General features: G+C 43.0%; 1 protein-coding gene across 1 annotated transcript; it reads left to right on the top strand.

The window, feature by feature from the left end:
* The first annotated feature begins 310 nt into the window (after positions 1 to 310).
* On the top strand, positions 311 to 21,983 carry LOC137900198 (potassium voltage-gated channel subfamily KQT member 2-like). The gene is made up of 18 exons (XM_068744264.1): positions 311 to 603; positions 6,672 to 6,762; positions 6,849 to 6,975; positions 7,302 to 7,477; positions 8,982 to 9,107; positions 9,202 to 9,312; positions 12,042 to 12,137; positions 12,241 to 12,335; positions 13,643 to 13,702; positions 13,955 to 13,984; positions 15,538 to 15,737; positions 17,379 to 17,414; positions 17,623 to 17,640; positions 18,244 to 18,349; positions 19,404 to 19,535; positions 20,139 to 20,207; positions 20,925 to 21,018; positions 21,138 to 21,983. Exons 1-18 carry the CDS (start codon positions 311 to 313, stop codon positions 21,981 to 21,983), a joined length of 2,706 nt encoding a protein of 901 aa, XP_068600365.1.
* The last annotated feature ends 513 nt before the right edge of the window (positions 21,984 to 22,496 follow it).

Genomic DNA, 22,496 nt, shown 5'->3' with positions numbered 1-22,496 from the left:
CAGGTGTCCCAGTCCACGTGATGTTCACTTTAACTTTTGTCATCTCTGTTGATAAAAGTCATGCAGAGTCCGAGAGATGAGCATCAGCTTCCTTTCCGTGTCTGTCAACTGGCCGGAAGAGGGCTAAGTGAGAAGCAGACGCTGCGCAGTTCCACATGATTGAAACAGCTGCTGCAGCTGCTTTTCCAGTGGGACCGACGTTCACCAGCAGCAGCAGCCCCCCCCCCCCCCCCCCCCCCCCCAGCAGCGGCGATGCATCCCTATAGCAAGGGCACAGACAGCTCCTCGTTAGACTCGTCTCCACTTTAGAATGGGGAAGAAATCCCTCAACGGCGGGATTCACCCAACTCAAGCCGGAGAGAAGAAGCACAAAGTCGGGTTTGTTGGACTGGACTCCGAGGCTGCTGATTCGAGTCGGGACGGGGCGCTGCTCCTGGCGGGCTCGGAGAAGCGGAGCGGCATCCTCTGCAGACAGAGGTCCGGCATCTCAGCCGGGAGACCCAGACCGTCGAGGAAACCCGCCAGCTATCGGAAGCTCCAAAATTTCTTATACAATGCGCTGGAAAGACCGCGAGGATGGGCGTTCATCTACCACGCTTACGTGTGAGTGCGCGGGATTCCGACTTCGGATCAGTCTGCACCAGTTTCGTGATGGGAATGGTATCGCACTATGGCGACGGCAAGCATGCCTCCAGTTTAGGTTTTGCGCTCTCACTGGCGTCCGTGCGTTGCGGCAGCGGAAGGTTTCAGCACCGGGTCCGTAGACAGCTCCGCCACTACTTCCACTAACTAACGTGCAGAGCGGGGAGTTCTTGATACTACACGCATTGCGTGTGTGTGTGTGTGTGTGTGTGAGTGTGTGTGTGAGGTCTTGGATCAATTACCTCCAGTAAGGCCGTTATGAATAATATAGGCGTTTAACCTCAGCTGAGTTGCCAGCGTTGAAACATCTAACCGCTGATCCTTTGAGGAAAGCATCCCATAATCCCAACCTGGCCCTATACAGAGATTTAGTGATGAATGGCATGAATCTGTGGGATTATCAGTGACCGAGATGATCAGAATCTGCAGCGGAGACTATAAAATATACAGCAGGATTCTACATTTCCAATAATGCACCTGCACGTTTTAATTACGCCCCCCTGACTTTTAAGCCAAAATGCCTGAAATTCAGACTTTGTTGGTGAGATTATGCCATCCTCCCTCCAGAAACACAGAATGCATTATTCAGTAGCTTCAAAATAACAAGGAGAATACGCAGCAGCTTGTGATTTACCATCCAGCCATGCCTGCACCCATTTGATCCGGAAAAGTAATACTGCATTGACACGTCCACAGCATCGAGGAATCCAATGCACTGCATGTCGAGTCCCCCAGGGATGACTGGAGGCCCAGAAGAAAGCCTGCACTTTGACGTGAAACCACACTCACAGTTCCTTTTGAAATATTTACTGAATACTATAGTAGCCAGCAAAAATTAACAACTGTTGTTTTTTTGTAGGGTAATAAATAATTTAGGACACAAACTGCACCATGCAACCTATTTAGAACAGGTTTACCAGCATATATGACAAATGAAACTCCAAACACATTGCAAGTTAGTACACTCCTGATGCCATGCACCTAATCAGGGTCAGACTATCAGATGACATCTGGATAGAAAAAAAAAGCTCCGCCTCATTTAATTTGGTCCTTTTTGTAATTTTTTCAGAGATCAATCATAGTCAACACGCTTCATTTAATCTCCAAATCCTTCCAGGTATAATACGGCAGAGTTAATGACACATCTTTCCCGTCCGCCTTCATACTTTCTCTCTCCTCCAAAAAAACAGCATTTAGCAAACAAAAGGACTCCACTGCCTTTAACTGATGTGTTACTGCAGTGGTACAACCAATAGCGCTGTGATGTCTTCACTGGTTTGTCATTTTAGATCTCTTGCACAAAGCTCCAGCTGTGCAGCTGAGAAGCATCAAGGGTGTCCGTTCTGCACCAAAGCTGGAAAAATACCTGCAAGCTGTAGTTATTAAGTTATTTTTCCACAGTTAGCAAAATGCTACTTTTAATGACTGATGCAGTTTCAATATATTCAGCTCTTGAATAACATCTCTAACACATTTAAAAATTAGGAAATAAAAATATATAACTAGAGAAGCACTCGGCAGGAGCTGATTGGGTGAGATGTGTAACAGGTGCGTCTTGTTCAGTTCAACGATGCCTCTGCGGCTGTGCAGGGCCACAAATCAACCTGTCACCATAGCGACCCTCACAAATGGGGTTTAATGGTAAAATCTTTTCCTGACTTCATTCTGGATCAGATCCAGAATACATTTTTCATGATAGTGCATATTGGACCTCTTTATGACTGTTATTTTTAGTGAGTGAATTGAATGCATTATTTTTTTTTAAAAAGCGTCCATTTTAAGTCAATGAAAAAATCCGGATTGAAATTGAAATTGAAATTCAGTGGTAAAATAGAAGCCCCCACCCTACAATTCCTGAAACATCACTCAATAATTAACTGAGTTATTGAGGAACACATTTGGAAGCTCCATTGACTGCAATGTTAACAAACATTTCAAAGTGATCCAGAATCCAGGATCTCTTCTGGATCATCACCAAAATTGAATAAACTGTTCCTGATAAGATTCCCAAGTTCATCAAAATTCATCCACAATTTTTTTATTTATTTTGCTAACAGACAGACAACACAGTTTAAAACGGAGGTATCAACCTTCTTAGACTTTAGCAGCAGACTCCTTTTAATGTTTTCTGTTAAGGTATAGATTTACATCAGAGCTCTGACCTTGAACTCCAAGACATTCATCACTGCTGACCCCACAAGCGCAAAATAAGTTTTAAGATGCCGTTTTGTGGATTAATGAAACAAAACTGTCACTTTTTAAATCCTGTGGATCGCCGGATTGTCTGGAGGAGGAAGAACTTCCTTCTTGTTGGACTTTCTGCTGAGTTGAAGCCGAAGAGGAGGCTGGAGTAGATAGATGCTGGCTGCCAAGCATGGAGCAGAGGGGTCTGAATTCTGCATCGCGTTGTTGGGTTAAGGAATTGTGAAGGATATTGTGGAATCCAAGCGACTTCCCTTTCCCAACCCGTACTTTCTGCAATTTAACTACATTAATAAAATCATCCAAATCTCTTACTAATGGAAGAAACAATATCTTCAATTCATTCTATATTGCAATACATGCTGTTATATATATTTTTTTACTTGGCATGCTGCACTGAAGTATATTAGTCTTGTTATTCAGAGTACATCTACTAATATTCCGCACTGCATATACAGGACCAGACACAATGGCAGTAGGTGGCTATACAGGCAGGGTCACCCGGGTCCAAGAAAAGTACTCATCACCCTCATGACAGAGCTTATTTTTGTTGCGCATATGGTACCAGAAGCTGGCGTCTCATCCGGGGTGTGCCACGCCTGTTGCATGTAGCTGGCTGTGATAGGCTCCAGCAGGTAAGGGCAGATAAGTGGGTAAGAAGATGGATGGATGGATTTGGTATCAGAATGTCCCTTAAATGGGAGAAACTGCCCGTTATGTCCTTTCAGCATCAACATCAGGATATGTGCACGTGCAAGGGTGCAATGCCTCGTCAGGCAGACGCACACGTGATGCTAAAGCTCTTTGCTTGACACTACAGAAGAACTGCCATGGTTACAATTTTCCTAATCTACTAAATAGTCCTTCGTAATAGTTAGACCTTACTCTGTTTAAAGCAGTTTGTTAGCTTGGGGTGACTTTAAGACTGGAAGGGGAAGAAAACCAACACGTTACCCTTGTATCACACATGCATTGTCGTCAGGCACTAAATGCAGATCCATTGTCCCAGACTCCCATGAGCCATGAGCAGCTGATGAGTCTGCAGACAGTGCGAGTCGTCTACGTGAGGCTTTAGTTTAGACTAGAGCCTTCATTCTGCTGATGCTAAAGGTAAGGATTCCAGATGTAGGAGCTAATAGTTTTTTGCTGCTTCAGGAGCAGCAACACGATGATGTTAATTACAAATTGCAAAATCTACACTGGCTGTGATTCAAACATGCCAAAGAGGCCTTTCAGCAGCTGATTTATACGATTTAGATTCATCCAGACACTATGACAAACTGCAGACAGGATTAAAGCATAATGCTACGAAAGCTTTCTCAGGGCACGAAGAGCTCACTATTCCCAAGGAAGCCTGGAGCGCAGTAGCCATATTAGGTTCAGGTTGCTAAAAACACACCAGAGAAGGGCCTCGGTCTCACCCACCGAAATAGAACGGCCTGAACTGATGCAGCTGGATGTGCTAAAAGCTCATTTGGATTTTGGCAGAATAATGCAGAAAGTAATAAATAATTAGCTAATGGGCTTCAACTAGTACCACATATCATTGATCCGTGGTGCTTCCATTCCATTGGCTGAGAGCCAGCGACCGCTGCCAGGAGTGTGGTATGACAAACAGAAGCTGACTCAGCAGAAACAGCGGCGGCTCAAGGTTCAAATTCAATTTGTAAAAAGGTTTGCTTGTGACTTATCAAAAAATATATTAGCTGTGTTTTGATGAAGTATTTAGGATTTCTGTTTGCCAGCGATGCTTTAGATATCGGCCTAGCATTTTGATTGATGTAAACTATGACTGAATCACATTCTACATTTTCCGTGTGCAACAGGGTTGCTACTTCCTGACCTCTAGCCTTTTTACTAAAAATGTTTGGAGCGATGTGATAAGTGTTGTATTAGAGCGTACGGTCCACGCTAACAGACTACTAGCATCAGTCCGGGTTTTTTTTCAGTAATGAGAGATGGTACACAAGGCTAACACTATAGATATCTATATTTGTTTCATACTAAAATTGTACTTATTGTGTTTATATTATATTACAGTCATTCTATTTGTATGTTTTCTGTCATATCTTCTTAGGAACTTTATCTGTCCTTTATTGTTGCCATGTTAGTTTCTCAATCCATTTGAACTTCTTTCTGCTTTATCAGCTACTTCCAAGGACCTTTGAATGACTTGAACATTGTTTGTACTATAAATACACTTGGATAGACTAATTCAACAACATTTGTTTTTTCTGTAGTGCGATCTTTAAAGTGCTGCCACATCTTGTGCTCTGGAGACAATGCCATTCGTCAGTACCTTTATTGTAATACAATTAATGGCGGGTGCGTCAACATCCTTTGAAATTGTGTATTATCCCAGTGTTGGGTTTCACCGCGCGCTGTCCATTAGCACTTTGGAGCCCTTCCAGAAGGTTTTTCAAAAGGAGGTCCCTGAGATCAGATCCTGTTGGGCCTCCTCTTCAAATCAGATCTCTCTTACATCCGATAAAGTGCTCGTCTGATGGTTTCAACCAGGATGGTTTCTAAAGGTGTGGCTGCAGAATTGATTTTCTTCAAACCTCTTAAATGCTTCGAAATCACAGTCGACTTATAACCTTCTGCTCTCATGTTTGTATTTTGGCTAAAAAAAACGCTTGCTTTGTCAACCTTTGCATCTCAAAACATCCAGAACCTTGAAGAGGGACTTGGAGGAAATCTCCTCAACTCCTGTGGAATAGGTTAGTGGATATGGTCCAATGCAGGGCTGTCATTGCTGGCATCAGCGTTGTTTATGACTTTACTGTCTAGTTTCTCCTACAATTACAACTTTGATCCCCTCATATTTCTACTTGATGCTATTTTCCAAGTGTAGCCCGGATAGAGCGCTGCACACATGATCGCTGATTCTGTGTTCTTGCCTGCCTTCTGAGCGTTGTCTCTTATTTACTCTCACTGAGCTGGTGTCTTCACTGACAAATGATCTGCAGCTCTCATGTAAAATCCCTCCATTCCCACTTAAGATGAAGTGATTGATGAGGAAATGGTACATTATCCATTGGCATCACAGCACCAGAAGAACATTTTATGTTATGCAGATGCATCTCAAAGGGCTGTTCCACATCTAAGGGTGATATTTGTTTTCTTAAATCATGTTTCTCTGCTTTTAAAAAAACGGAATTGTCATTCATCAGCCATTGTAATTGGATTACTGCACATTTTTTCCGTGGTGACTCCCGTGGTGACTCCCAAACTACCAAACTGCACGTCTAGACGCCACTTGGATGTAGTCATGCTGGGTTAACTGACTCTCTAAGGCAGGCATGGGCAAACTACGGCCCGCGGGACATATATACGGCCCTTTGGCCATTTTAATCTGGCCCACCGAACCTTTTCAAATTGTATCATTAAATTAAATTTTTATTACAATTAACCTCATTATGTTTTCCCTGTAATGCTGTGTGTAATTTAAGGCAAAATCCTTTCCCGTAATGGCTTTTACATGTCATTTATATTAGTTCACACCAACACTCCATCCACCTGTTCCTGGCCCAGCCCCTCTGCCATATTTTAGAACCCATTGTGGCCCGCAAGTCAAAATGTTTGCCCACCCCTGCTCTAAGGTGAAACAGCATCAGTTGGTAAGTTTTTGTTTTCAAATTTTGTGTCAAATCTTCTATCCTTGATGCCACAGAAGTACATCTTGTGCTGTGTTTCTGTTGTCTACAAATCGAACCATCGGTTTATGGTGACTTTAAAGCCTTCAAGCTTCGGTCTAAAAGGGATTGACAGATTTGACACTGATTTAAAAAAAAGAAGCAATAACCGTGTTTTCCCGTCTGTTCCAGCTTCCTCTTGGTCTTCTCCTGTCTCATACTTTCAGTCTTTGCCACCATCAGAGAATTCAAAAATAGCTCAGAGAGTGCCTTGTACATCCTGGTGGGTATCTTCTTACCCGTTGTGAACCTACGCGCCACAGATGCACATCACATGTTTAACTTCAACCATGTCGAATTGTTCCGCAGGAGATTGTGACCATAGTGGTGTTTGGCGTAGAGTACATAGTGAGAATATGGTCCGCCGGCTGCTGCTGTCGATACAGAGGATGGAGAGGGAGGCTAAAATTTGCCAGAAAACCTTTCTGTGTCATAGGTGAGAAAACATCTCATTGCACTCGCAGAGCAATGTCACTCTGTTGTTTCATGTCTTTCAGGGTTTGATCACCATCTTTGATGCGTTTTCATGTGAGCTTCAGAACATTCATTACCTTGAGGTTACACTTGAGACATGATGTAGGTTGAAGCGCAGATGATTCAATGAAAATTTGACACTAGTGTCCCCAAAATTAGATGGATCAACTCTTTCACTACTAGGAAACTGAACTTCATTATGCACAGTAAAGTGTTTTTAATTGATTCTGACTATTTCTGTCCTTCCTGCTATTGCAGCATGATATGCTTCTCTCTCTCTCTCTCCAGACATCATGGTGCTGATTGCCTCAGTTTCTGTTCTGGCAGCTGGATCTCAGGGCAACGTTTTTGCCACCTCGGCCATCAGGAGTCTGAGATTCTTGCAGATCCTTCGCATGCTGCGTATGGACCGCCGTGGAGGCACCTGGAAGCTGCTTGGATCTGTCATTTACGCCCACAGCAAGGTGATTTTGTTGTTTGAAAGCGTTTCACCAGGAGCTGGCTGCTCCTTTAATGAAATGCATTCTTTATTTGATCCATACATAAAGGATCTTAAAGCCAAATTGGATGTGCACTGCAGTCAAAATAATTATTTCATGCAAGATTTTTGTGGGATGGTTCCTGTTCATTCCTTCTGTCAGCCTGGAGCACAATTCAAACACAGGTCCATTGGTGTCATTTTTTTAAAATCTCAGTCAGATATTCATGAGTTTGAAATGTTTATTATTACAGCAGGAAGACATCCAGACTCTGCCCAGGCGCCGTACTCATCAGTTCCTAAAATATATGCATATATGGTGGATTGATAAGAACCCCCCCCCCCCCCCCCCAATCAGAGCCCTACGATGGATGCTACAGGGGTGCTGGGGTTGAAACTGGAGATGCAAATGCAAATGAAGCAGCAGTAGCATTGACAGGCAGAGACCTGGGGTTGGGAGGGTTGGGAGGGATTGTTGTTGACGACGGAGGAGAATCACAGGCTTCGCTCCATTTCGGGATTTTCGCTATTCCTGTATTTTTGGTTTACAAGGGTGCAGGTCGGGTATGGGTGTGTCTTTGTGGTGAAGAGGTCTCCACCCATTAGCAGGTCGATGGCTTGATCCGCAGCCCCTGCAGCATGTCAAAGTGTTCTTGAGTAAGACGCAGAACCCCAAGTTGCTCCCAGTGGCTGTTCCGTTGTTTGTACAATGTGTACAGGTGTATGTTGGTGCTATTTAAGTACTGTCCATATATTTCAGATCATTCTGGGAGGGCTTCCTGGATGATTTTCATGAAAGTTTATGCACCTCTTTAGGGGTCCATTAGGTATTTTGAGAATATTAGCTATCATATTATTACAATTTTTAAATAGTCGAAACCAGAATGTATGCAGAGGTGGTGGAGATCATTATTTTTGAGCACTGAGTAATTTCTTCTGTTTCAATAACCATTCTAAGTAACCAGTATGTTGCCTGTGAAGCAAAACTCAGGGAATAATTGTTGTTGTTTTTTTAACAAAGGGGATGTCTTTAACTTCTTAGTGGAAATTGTGTCCTTATGAATAGCAAATGTGTTTGTACTTCTTTATAAAGCTAACAACACACATAATCTCCGACATCTGTGATTCTTCATCAGTCTCTGGATACTTTTAGATTCTTAGACAAGACGCTCAGGTGTCGATACCGGGTAACGCATCTAAAGGTCTGCCTCATTATGTTTTAAATGTAACCCTAGAGCAAAATTGAAGATGCTGACAGCATCTTTACAGCGGCTACAACAGTCAGCATTGAGCCTAAAAATGGTGACAGACCTGCTGCCTTTAGATAGTGCCGTAATGAAGAAGCACGGCTTGCTCAGTTTCCTTTTAATACGCTTTGACATGTTGACTTTATTTGCTTGCACTCATAAAACAATGTGTGTTTGTGTGATGTTTCAAACATTTGAGATAGCACTTTATTACTTTACGTTTCCTGGTGCTTATCGTTGCAGGAGCTCATCACAGCCTGGTACATCGGCTTTCTGTGTCTCATCCTGGCATCCTTCCTGGTCTACTCTGTAGAAAAGGAGACCAATGCAGAGTTTGAAACTTATGCTGATGCCCTTTGGTGGGGACTGGTAAGAAGAGCTTCAGCAGCATGTAGTTTACAGCTATTGTATATGATCAAATATCTACAGCCTGTAAGACAAAGCTCATTTGTCTCGTCGCCAGATCACTCTGACCACCATCGGCTATGGTGATAAAGTTCCAAAGACCTGGAATGGGCGCCTCCTCGCAGCCACCTTCAGCATGATCGGGGTGGCCTTCTTTGCACTTCCTGCTGTAAGTACAAAAAAAAAGGAATTTACAATTAATCATGTGTTCGCTGATTTCGACATTGAGCATTGCTGATCATTTTCACAAAGGAAAATACTTAATCTACAACTTTTGCTCTGTAAATCCATTGATATATATCGATATGCATTTTGATAAAAAACAATATTTAGTGCAGATTATATCTATTAGTTACGTCAGCAGCATCCACTCCCAATGCATTGCAACAACAGGTCATCTATGGCACTGGCATGTGGGGAGTCAACAGGCTCTGGGGAGGCCAGATTAAATTAAAAAGTTCAAAGAAACTGAAAAAGGGACGGAAAAGGAGCTTGTTCTGTCTGCAATGCTGCAACCACCACCGTCACATAGTTTTGGCTCTGAGATGGAACGACAACAATACGAAGCTCAACGCTCAACTGCTATTTCAAACTGAGGCCGTCCAGCATGAAGGAGTCGATGGCAGGGATGCATCTGTTGCAGCGTATCCCTGCAGATGCAAGGGACACATTCTGATTGGGGGCTGGCCACGCTACAGGAAGTCTGGATTAGAAATAAATGAGCTTTTGCATTTCAAGACATCTTTGACCTAATAGCACTAATAAATGGGGTGAGGAAGAGGAGCCAGTGTTACTCACCTTTAGGGTCAAAGAAGGATGTTATATATGCACCCCCTGGAATGGAGTGAGGAAGAGAAGTAGAATTGCTTTCATCTGAGACTTCTTATTCTTATTCCTCTTTCGGCTTGTCCCATAGGCGTCGCCACAGCAAATCAACCTTCTAGTTGATTGCATGCTTAATTCTGACAAAGTTTTACGCCGGATGCCATTCCTGCCGCATCCCTCTGCATTTATCCGGGCTTGGGACCGGCTCGGGGTAAAAACTACCCGTTGCTACCTGAGGCTGCATTCTCTTTCATCTGAGACTCAGATTCAGAAAGGCTCAATATTTGTGGTATTTTGTGCGTTAGCAACTGACTAGGTCTGACTAGGTCTGTCCACTAGGTTGAAAATATAAAAAACTGAAAATATGTTGGTTAAAAGCAAAGGCATTCCTTTTAATACATAGGGAATGGTAAATTAAAATTACAATTATGAAAATCAAGAAAGCAAAAAAAATACCACAAAGATTAACACTTTTCATGTCCACGGACACATAAAATAAGTGAAAAAAAACATTGCGCTATGTTTTAATAATGCACTTGTGTATTAAGACTCAGATGAAGGGCTCAGTAAAGAAGTTCAGCGAGATTAGACCTTTATGATATATTTTTAAATTTCATACATTACACACACATTATATTGATCATGCAATTTTCATTTATGAAGGCCCTGGGACATCTAACCAGAATGCTGAATGAGCTATATAAAAATGTGATCTGGGTTTTTGAGGTTATAAAAACCTAAATCCATTTGTTGTCTTTTAGTCGTTTATGAATAGAATAGAATAGAACGCTGCTGTCTGTTAATATTTTTGTTCCTGATACTGGATGGTATATAAATAATGAAGTGGGGGCATAAAAGCAATACTGTATACAGTATGGAAATGACTGCCACCCGCTGCTACCACAGAAACGAAAAACGCAATTTAATGAGCTTGTCCATCAAACAGCCTAATAACAAAAATTACACCCTATGATGATCCTTGGGTCCCCTGATGTTAAAGTAGAGATATGAGAAGTTTAGTGAGTCGCATCACTATTAAAAAGGAAATGTGTATTAAAAAAGCAAAAAAGAATGCAGCTCCATTTCCAAAAAAAGGGAGTCTGTGTGAAATGTAGATAATAAACAGTGCATAACTAGAAAAGCACTCAGAAAGCACATACCTCCACCAAGCAGCTCATTCCCCTCATAATTAGAAGTATCTGCTATAAAGACTTTGTTTCTGTTTTGCATCTGTGGTCTTGTTTTGAATAACACTGAAAAGGATCTGTCCTAAAGCATCCGGCCTGGAGATGCAGTGGATCATCCAACACATCTCCACCTGCAGGCTCCATTGGTTCTTTGTGTAGCATCATCTGTGAGCATCCAGTTCTGCTTTATTAGTTGCTGCAGGGCTACAGCCGTCCCCTACAGCTGAAGAGGGCCCGTCTTTGGTGGGGTGTTTCAGTTTTAAGTCTTTAACTATTCTAATGTGTCTTTACCTGCATTAATCTACATTTAATCGCAGCGTTCCTATCATCCTTTCTCCTGACAACATATTGGCCATTTAATCTCCATCTTTCATCCAGCTTGCTACTCGGTGATGTGAATGTGGAATCATTTTATGTGATTACCGACTACCGATAATTTTTATGTTGTAAGATAGTGAGAGGCCATTTAATGTGTTTTTTTGAAATAAGAATGGGGTAGGAGTTCATTCTTCCTGCTCCTTTTCTTTTTTTTGCATGGTATGCATTGTTATTTTGTATTAATGTGTTGTGCTTTGTATTATTGTTGGTGCATTACCATGACAGAAGAGAGAGAATAAATAAAAAAATGAAATGAAATGAAACACTGAAAACCCTCACCGGACCTCAGGGTTGCTGCAATCAAGTCTGATTCACTTTTACTTTTCATGGTTGGTGTATAGAGAAACCAAGAACAATTTACAACCTTGTGATGATAATCCAGATCACCATGTGGATGTTGTAAATCGAAATAGGAGGGCAATGAACTGCTCGGCGGAGGTCTGGGCTCTCAGAGTGCTTTTCTAGTTGGATCTGTGATCAATTTATGGGCCACTTTTTTGCTGTGCAGGGAATCCTGGGTTCAGGCTTCGCCCTCAAAGTCCAAGAGCAGCACAGGCAAAAACATTTTGAGAAGAGGCGAAACCCTGCAGCAGGCCTCATCCAGGTATACCTCTAAAACAGCTTTATATAATAACTGTGCAGCTTAAACATGTATACCATATTCTCTGTTTTGCGTCCCTGACAAACCTCTTCATTGCCCCATCCAGGGTGCCTGGAGGTTTTATGCTACCAACCTGTCCCGCACAGACCTGCTGTGCACTTGGGATTTTTATGAGCAGACTGTAGCTATTCCAATGTACAGGTAAATGATACAGCTGTCTGAATAATACAACTGTTTTTCCAATATCACATTCTGCCACCTCGCTTAAATCTGAGCCGCTAAGGTGAAAAATGAGCCTGTTCACTTGATGAATGTGCTACAATCTGTTGTGTTGACTCACACGTGTGTGTAATTGATAGGTTCAAAGTTAACGCACAGAACCTATATACAGGAAAGAACAGACAGAGATTAATTGCTTTTATCACTCGCGAGGAGACATGGACAGAGGAGATCCCGGTTACAATCTACCGAGGACAACTTCTCTGCTCATCTCCGGGTTCCTCAGCCAGTCGCCTCGCCTTTTATTAGATCCAGAGGGCCCTAGTTACATTGGGTCTGCCTCCCTACAGGTAAAGAAGTGGGGACAGAATGGAAAAAAAACACGTTATTCAACACTTTTCTCAGTAAACCAACAGCACTTTGGGCGGCTGTGGCTCAGTTGGTAGAGCGGGTCGTTCAGTGATCAGAAAGTCAGTGGTTCGAATCCCAGCTCTGACGGTCTGCATGTCGAAGTGTCCTTGGGCAAGACACTGAACCCCAAATTGCTCCCAGTGGGTCTGGCAGCAGTCGCCCACTGGAGTGTGGATGTGTGTCTGAATGGATGAATGTAAAGCACTTTGAGCACCGTGAAGCAGTGGAAAAAGCGCCATATAAGTGCAGTCCATTTACCATTTACTTTCCTAATCAGGAAGGGGGTGCAGGTCAGAGCGTCCGGTCCTGCAATAAGGGCGTGCATGTCAGAACGTCCGGTCTTGTAATCAGACATCAGCTTGGAGTTTGCACACTGCTGCAGTTCTCACAGAGCATTTATATTTAGACACACATGATTATGATTGTACAATAAAATATGCTTGTAAAATAATGATGTTAATATGAGTGTATTAATATCTTGATAATGACAGTGCGATTAAATACTGAATAAATCCAACAGTAATCACTTTCAGCTTCAATAAGGGCGAGTTAGCTTTGGATCAGTCTGCTGATTGCCATAAAAACAGCGAGTGGCAGCTTTTTAAAAACGTAACACCTACACGATTTCCAGCTACATGAATCACCATCTGTGCTTCTGCTCTTCACAACACAGTTTTCTGCCTGTTGAGCTGCTCTTATAGATGACCATTGCTTATCAGTCCTGTTTTGAAATTCAAGTATGTCCTGTTTCAATCCAGCGGTAAGGTATTGGCCTCAAAATAAATCACTGCCCAACGGAAATAGCACTGAAGTGCCCCGATGGCCAGCTTCAACCTTTCTCTGCAGAGCTGTGAAACTGCACTTTGTCTTTTTCTCAGACTCATTCCACCTTTGAATCAACTGGATCTGCTGAGGAATCTGAAGGGAAAGTCATTCAGGTGCAGACACAGCACCACACAGCACCACACAGGTGTAGACAAATCCAGATGGGATTTAAGTTAAATTAGCTTTTATATCTGGTCTCATTCTTGATTTAAATTTTCAACAACACAAGATAATATTTGACCAGAATTGTCGCTCTAGAAGCGATTCTTTAAAATGATCAATGTTCACGTGGATGCTGTTTTTCGTTCACACAGGGTAGTGCATCAATGATTTGCACCGTGTAACAGTGTTGCCTCTCCATACAGGAAGGACTGTCAAACAGAAACCTCACCCAGGTCTGTAATCTGTTTTTTTGCTTTGTTTTTTTTTTTTGACTCTCTTCACTTCCCTTTGGCTCTTTTATTTTGTTCTTAGCTGCTGCTGAAGCACTCCTCTTGGGGGGAGTGTGTGAGTTGTGTTACCAATCGTGGCTGTGTTTTATGCGACTCCTTCAAGAACGGTCTTTCTGCATCTGCTCACGTGGTGCTCAAAGATCAGCTGACTCTGGCTTCTCCAACGGGCTGTTCTTTGATACTGTGGCTTCCAGCATCGCCTCTGGACAAAGTGATTTTGAACACTTTAAGAGCCTTGCTTGATTCTTATCTCGCTATTTTTTTGACACGGGAACAAGCGTAATTAATAACAACGCAGTAACACTCTATCATGACTTGGCCATTGAGAACACATTCATATATTTAGCAGTGCTATGATGTGAAATTTCCATCCTGAAACATTATTAGGAAGATGATGGCAGCTATTAAATTACACACATGCAAACGTCATAAAAATAATAACCAAAAATGTACAAGTGTACAATTGTAATTATTTCGATAAAATGGACATGCATGTTGCGAAGGACTTGCAACTTGCAGTTACAATAAGGTGTTACTGACATCCCAGTATGGCACACACTGCTGTTGTTTGACTGCACACACTGCTATTTGACTTCTTTGTGTCTCCTCTACTGCCCACCACTCCAGTAATGAACGTGCACACAAAGACAGTCTTTGCGGGTGCTGTCCAAGAACTATTAGGTATCCTTGCTGCACAGATACTAACAGCTGCCCTGCAAGTCTGTGTGTTGCCTCACATTCCCACCTCAGTTGCTCGGCCTCCTTTTAGTACAAGTAAAGGTGGAGGAATCACTAATTTTGGATGATCTGACGAGCCTGCAGTTGATGTGTAGCGCTATGATGCTACATGAAGTGCTATGTATTTGTTATACCTGAAGAATTTATCTGCCAGCACTTTTTTTTTTACTTTTTCCTATAATAAAATAATAATTATATTATTCCATGTTTTTTCACCCTGCCCCCGGTTGATTTATGGTTTCTGTTGAATTATGTCTTTACGCAGTTTATTCGCTTGCTGCCTTTTTTTTTGTGTCTGTGTCTATTCAGCCCTTGTGGATCTCTGTTCGGCAGGCAAGGTGCAATGCGCTGCGTTCCTAACATCGCATTTCCTTTGATCGAGTCACGTGTGTCAGGCGAAGCATACTGTATGACGGTCAATTATTTTTGCATGATTTGTGTTTTGCATAGAGTGAAACCAACAGCTTTTCCTTTTGAGATGTGTTTGCTTCCCAAGCATGCTTGCTAGTAGCTTCCTGCTGCTTGCCCGACCCACTGAATGCCTCACTATGCTCGTAAAGGGGACTGCTGTAGGACATTGCCCATATGCATTTCTGCTGAGGTAAGATTTACTATCACATCAGGACTGAATGTCAAATTCCCTTTATTACACCTAAAAACAACAAACTAGGTCAGATTCTGAAGACGTCACTTGCAGATAACGGTTTACTTTGAATTAACGAAGCTTGTATTCCCCTCTCATTGCTTGCTGTCCGCAGCCGGAAGGCCAGCCTGAAAGATAAGGTGTTCTTCAGTCCTTCAAAGGCTCCTGTTACAAAAGGAAAGGCCCAGTCTCCAGGTGCAGAGGAGGCTGGGGCAAGTCCCAGCAAGTTCACGAAGAGCTGGAGCTTCACCGAAAAGAACCGAGCTCCGAAACCAACCTTCAAAGTCCGGGGCAGTGCCTCGCGCCAAAACTCAGAGGGTGAGCGAACTCAAGGATCACATCCGTACTGAAAACATACCAGGGTTAATTCATTATGAATACACATAAAGTATTACATTTCAGGATGAGATAATAACCAGCTCTTCATAGTAATAAAGGTCATTTTTATTTTATTATTTTAACTTGTTTAAGAAGAAATGTCTTCTTGGTGCCTGCATACATTTATCATGTCTTGCCTAAGGTGGGCCCCACTGTCCCCAGTGATTTGTAGTGGACTGCTTCATTTCATCCATATCGTCTGCATTTGTAAGATCATCAGGAAACCTGCAAAAGGGACACAGATAGCGCAGTGGGGTAGATGAGTGTCCCATGACCTCGGCACCCCATGGTGACCAAATTCCCAGTCTTTCATTCTTAAAGATCCCTATCTAATAAAGATAGTATTATTACAAAACAATATTGAAAACAAACAAACAAAATAATTAATGGGCTGATTTGACTGTCCAAAAAAGTGTGATTACCCTCGCCGAAGGGGAGGGGAGGGTATTGCAATTGGGTCTGTTTGTCTGTTTGTCTGTCCACGTGCATAACTCAAAAACTAGTAACCCAATCGACTTGAAATTTTTACACAAGCAAGGTTCTGTCCGTGGCTCGGTCCTCCCCGAGAATGGCATTGATCCGGATCTGGATCCAGATTCTAGAATTTTTTAAAGGATTCTTTAACATTGCGAGATAGGGTACTTTTTGACATTTTTCTTAATTTCTTCAAAACATATGGCGGTATGGATCTGAAAAAAATCACACATAATTACTCCTTAAAGGTCTATGACCATGACTAATTTCGGCCGGATCCGGATCACAATCCGGATCTGAGAGCTAATTTTCGTTCTAAAATCGGCATTTTTGCAGGAGTCCATCCTAACCTCAATTTTGGAGCGAGAGACTTCAAATTTGGTGTGCACACTCATAGTTCATTCTAGTTTCATATATGTTACAGTTGTAGTTGAATCTTTTCCCGTTCCGGAGCAGCAAGCTACCGCAGGTTTGGCCCCTCTGATCCGGAAGCCCTGTTTACTGTCTCACAAGTTCGAATAGTCTATTGGAGGCGAGGGTCTGCAATCTCGGATTGTCTCTTGTTATTACATGGAGAAATGTTGCACCTTCATCCCGTTCTACAGACTTATTGGCTTGCATGTTTATAAAGATGCCAGATTTTGCACTGTTACTGTAACAAACCTCCTGCGGCTGTCACAGATTAACAAAAAAACGAAAAACCTGCCTTCACCATCTAGTGTCTATCTGTATAAAACGTTGGGGCAGAGTAAAGGCACTTCAGTCAGCTTGAATTTACTATGCCAAGGATATCAGTCATCCTCTGCCTGAACAGTCACTACTAAGGTGCTAATATTTGGGAGGTATAATAATTTTTACCATCTTCACAGTTTTCATGTTACCATAGCTACAAAAACATGGCGCAGATCAAACCCCAGGGTTGCTGCAACTGGCCTCTCCAGTCACCAGCCCACATTCCACCAGAGCAAGGACTTGAACCGGGGAAGCGGTGGACTTCTCCGCTTCCCAGCCCGGGGCCCAACCCACTGAGCCACTGCCGCCATATAAATGGCAAATTAAATTTGATGGTTGCTTTTTCTTCTTCGACTTCGTGGCTTCATGATTACGTTCTGCTTGACTCGGGACTGAAGCATTCCCCAGGTTAGACAAGTCAGTTCAGTTTAGACAGTAATAATGTCTGGATGTACGTGAGCAGTAAAGCACAGATGTGAAAGAGAGACCAGTCCTTTCAAACATGAGCCAGAATCCATGTTTGGAAGTGACTTGTCTGCCATAGTCTTCACGCTAGAATCCATAACAACTACTTCTCCATGTCTGTTCCCTCTCTCTCTCGCTCTCTTTTTTGCAGCAATGGAAGGTTTAATAAGTAAGACCTCGGGATATTTTGTTGGTTGGCTTCCATTTGAGAGATAATCCAAAAAACGAGTCAGCTTCACCAGCCTGAGAAAGCTGCATGCTGACACCTGCTTGACCTGAACCCTCATATTTAGATGCCCCCCCTCCAACAATGACTGAGGGCTGGTACAAGCTGAGAACAGAAATGATGATGCAATTATTTATTAGGATGCATGTCAATATTCTGTGGCAGGCATGGGTTCAAGTCAAGTGGTGCATCGAGTGAAGTCAAACCTGACACAGAGGCAAAATGCCCAAAAGCCTGCTTTACGTTGCATGTAGAAAGTAGATACATCCCATTTTCCTACCAGATTCTCATTGTACCTTTGATAAATTCTGGACTTTGCCTGTATGAATTATACTTGAGCACTGTACTTCAATTCTGCACCAAGTCTTTTTTTTTTCTTCTTCTGTTGTTCCACACATGTAAAACGCTCTCTACGTGCACAAAACTGGCTTGGAATCACTTGGTATTTGTGATTTGGACCTTTTAAGGCCTTAAGCAGCAGGTCTGCTTCATGCCTACGGTGGAGGCAGGACATATTCTTTGACTGTGCTTGTCTCTGCTCTGCAGAGGCCAGTCTCCCAGGAGAGGAAATCGGGGATGATAAGAGCTGCCACTGTGAGTTTCTCACTCAAGACTTACCATCAGGCTTGAAGGCTGCAATAAGGGCAATCTGGTAAGAACAGTCACTCACTTTTAATGGTTCTGCAATATTTATTTTGCTTATTTATTTGTTCATTTCACCACAACTTTTTTTAGTTTTGATCAGGTCAAATATTAATGTTGAGCTACTATTACTACAGGTTGATTCAATTTATTGATGAGTCAGTTTTATTCACTTTCCCATTAACAGTTAGTTAATGGGAAAGTGGGCAAACTTTTTGACTCACAGGCCACTAAAATTTGACAGAGGGCCCGGGCCAGGAACAGATGGATGGAGTGTTTGTGTGAAATAATATAAATGACATGCAAAAGACATTACATGAAAGGATTTGGCCTTTTACAGGAAGCATTACAGGAAAAAGGTCAAATGAATGAGGTTTAATTATAATAAAATTGAATTGAATGATAGAATTTGGACAATGGTATGCTATATCTTGCTAGGACATGTCAGAATCCTGACTCGCCCGGAAACGTGGGTCTCGGTTCGCTTGTAAGTGAACCCCGGTTTGGTTTGTTGTGAAAGCTCACCGGACCAAACACATGACCAAATGTACGTAGTAATGCTATACGCAGTGCATCTAGGGTAGAGGAAGTACAGCGCGCACTCCAAACCAAAACAAACATGGGAGAGGGAGGGATTTCCCCTCCTTCTTTTTCCAATTGACAAGCGCTCCTTTCAACCAGGTGATGCTGCTCAGAAGGCTGGGTAAGCTTTAGAAAACAGTGTGAAAGCAGAACGGAAACAAGTGATAAATGCAACAATGTTGCGACTTTTTGCTCCAATCGAACCGAGTCCGCTTCGTCGGGTGTGAAAATGACTCAAAGTCAAATAACTTGAATATCAAAGACAAAAGAAGCAAAAAGAAGTACAAAACAAAGCAGCAGCAGAATCTGTTAGTAATACTAACAGAAATGGAGTCTGTTTCTTTGGGGGGTAAATTAATCGGTGAATCTAGTGTAACCTTTGTTGTCTCATAACTTTGGCCTGCATCAAATCAAACTTCAAAATTTGACTGGCCTGATTAGACGCAGCTTTGCATGATTTAAAAAACTGTGTACTCCCTCAGCGTCATGAAGTTCCAGGTGTCAAAAAGGAGGTTCAAAGAGAGCCTGCGGCCCTATGATGTCATGGATGTGATCGAACAGTACTCTGCAGGTCATCTGGACATGCTGTCTCGCATTAAGAACCTGCAGTCCAGGCAAGTGCACAAACACTTGCCAGTATATTAGCACCAGTTAAGATTTTACCCACACTCCTTTCCAGGTGGTGTATAAAATTGTGAGTTTTTTTTTTGTTAACCTAAACATCAGGGTGGGTGGATATGAAGGATACATTAAAGGCTTTTAAGAGTTGTTTTTGTGGTTCAATAATTGGTTCAAAATGAAAATAACAGTAGGTTTACGGTATATAATGTGCTTTCACTGGATACACACATGTTGATTTGCCTGTCTCATCAGTCCGACTGTGCTGTATTCAGTAAGCCTTTATTTATCAAAGATATGATTCGCTACTGCAGCTTTGAATGCATCCCAAATTCAGACAGCAATGTTTAACTCGCATTGTTTTCGCGATCACTTTTCCCCTCCTGCAAAATAACTCTCCAATGTTTTGATCCACTGGAGGTCTAACATGCAGAATAAATATATTCCAACAGTGAAATACTCGCACTTGTCACCCACGAAGCAAGTCATCCTCACTGTGTGTCTCGTGTGTGGAATATATTGGAAAAGATTCACCGCTGCTTGTTCCCATGTTGCTTCATTTTGCATTGCGCGCATATTGTCTCTGTGTGCCTTGCCAGGATAGATTTGATTGTTGGGCCCCCTTCCCCATCCACACCTCGCCATAAAAAGTCGACTGAAGGTCCTAAGTTAGATAATGGACTACACCTCTAGAATGAATGTTCCATCAGCATTCTGTTCTTCACACCATAGTTCTGATTGGTCGAACCCCATTTGAGTTCAGGCCATTTGTCCCATCTCATTCAGCTTGATTATACATGCTGAAGCAATGATGAAGAGCTCATACCAAATTAAATTAAGACAACATTTTTAATTAGTAGGGATATGCATGACTTGGTGAACTTTGTCATCTTTTCTTTATCACAAAAAAGCAAAATTGGTCTTGACGTCTTCTTCACTAAATATTAATGAGGCGAGTCACTCGGCCTCGCTCAATAGGGGTTTGACAGACGCTGGCTGTGATACTGGAGAGCCAGAGGTAGAGCTCCCGCCCCGTAGGGAGCAATGCAAAGGAAGCATGAAGTACAACAAATGCATGCGAGGTGATACATTTTCCCACCATACCCGTTTACCGCACATATTTGATCAAAGGCCGCCTCATGTCAACATGCATGTGCCCACGCCGTCCACCTGAAATCAATACGTTCTGCAGGACAACTCTCAAGTGTGCAATCATCATCCATTTATAATCATAGCTTGATGAGTATAATTAACGTGAACGCAGCCGCCACCTAATTTCAAGGCATCAGTCATTCATATAATGCCATCATGAACTTGACCGGGTCAAACTCATGTGGCAGAACGGAGTTGTTCTTTCATTTCAAAGAATTTTCCTCAAATGCTAGAGTTGACCAGATAGTTGGGAAATGCCTTAAAGCTGACGGAGAAGCTGCAGAGGACCCGAGCATGATGGGACGGCTGGCAAAAGTGGAGAAGCAGGTACAGATGTTTGTGTAGCTTTGTAGGGGTAGAACTTGTAATATATCTTACCGGTAATCTGATTGTCATGAAGTTTAAACTCCCACAATGAGGCACACTTTCTTATTTTCTCTCTACAGGTGCTCTGCATGGACAGAAAACTTGACTTCTTGGTCAATGTGTACGTTCAGCGTATGGGCATCCCTCGCTCGGAAACCGAGGCCTTTTTCCGTTCCAGAGAGCCTTACCCAGCTCCACCTTATCACAGTCCAGAGGAGAGCAAGATGGAGAAGGAGCAGAAAGAAGAAGTGAAGGAGGAGGAGGAGTTGAAGGCGTGGTCGGCTGCAGATGTTCCATGCTCTGACGGATCGTTGGAAAAGAGAGATCCTTTGCTGGGTCGGTCTGTGGCGAGATCGCTGGGCACGCCGTTGGGAAGCCACAGTTGCCCTTCTACCTCCTGGCAGCACCAGCTGCAGCATCCCCTCAGCCAGCCTGCCTGGAACAGCAGCATGGCCAACACCCCATCACCAGTTGGTGGCAGCGGTGATCATTCTCCCACCTTGTTTCGCCTTCCGCCTCCCCCTGCTCCCCTTCATGACCGATCCTTTGGCAGCGGCAGGGAGAGCAGCACACTGGGCAGGCGGCGTCACAGGAGGCAGAGGCGCCAGCAGGACGTTGCCGTCGTGGAGAGCGACACGTCTCTATCCATCCCGTCGGTCGACCACGAAGAGCTGGAGCGTTCCTTTAGCGGCTTCAGCATCTCCCAGGCCAAAGAGGACTTCTTTGGGCCTTCATTCTTCATGGGCTCAGGAGGGGCAGCTGGAGTCTTTCCCGACGCCACAGCTGGAACCTCACCCCGTCCCAAAGTCGGACCTTTCATAGCGGAGGGAGAATCAGACACAGACTCTGACCTCTATGCCCCCTCACCTCTATCCTTTACTGGAGAGGTGTCAGGATGGGAGAGGGCATGGCCTGGACAGAAGTAGCTCAGGATGGGCTGATCTGTCGGCACGTTAGTAGTTAACAGGACATCAGTCATGTGACAACAGACCGCTGTTAATGACATTGTTATTAGAGTATTTAAATAAATAGCTACGAGTGGCTATATCTAGCACAAGATGCTAACCATATAAAACAAAACCAATGTCATTTATCATCATTTTTGTGAATTAGCTCAAACAATGCTTAATTAAATGTTATTGCATCCCTCGTGGTTTGTTTAAAAACAAACGCAGCTATTGAGGGACATTTCTTTCACTCAGGTGGGGACATTTTAGTTGCATTTGTAAGTAAGTCATAAAGGATTGTGGACATGTGAGACACTGTTTTCCATCCAACTCTGAACGTTTACATTGATTTGTATAAAACTTACAAGAGCAATTCCCCTTCATTTCCTTTATGAGTTGTGACTTTCAGCACTTTCTCTGTTATACTGACCACTAGAAACATCTTGGAAGCCAGTATGCGGGATTACCTGACTCTTATCATACGGATACCGT

Source organism: Brachionichthys hirsutus, chromosome 2 (genome assembly GCF_040956055.1).
Source record: "Brachionichthys hirsutus isolate HB-005 chromosome 2, CSIRO-AGI_Bhir_v1, whole genome shotgun sequence".
In the NCBI taxonomy this organism is placed as follows: Eukaryota; Metazoa; Chordata; class Actinopteri; order Lophiiformes; family Brachionichthyidae; genus Brachionichthys; species Brachionichthys hirsutus.
This window is presented reverse-complemented; position numbering and strand designations above follow the sequence as displayed.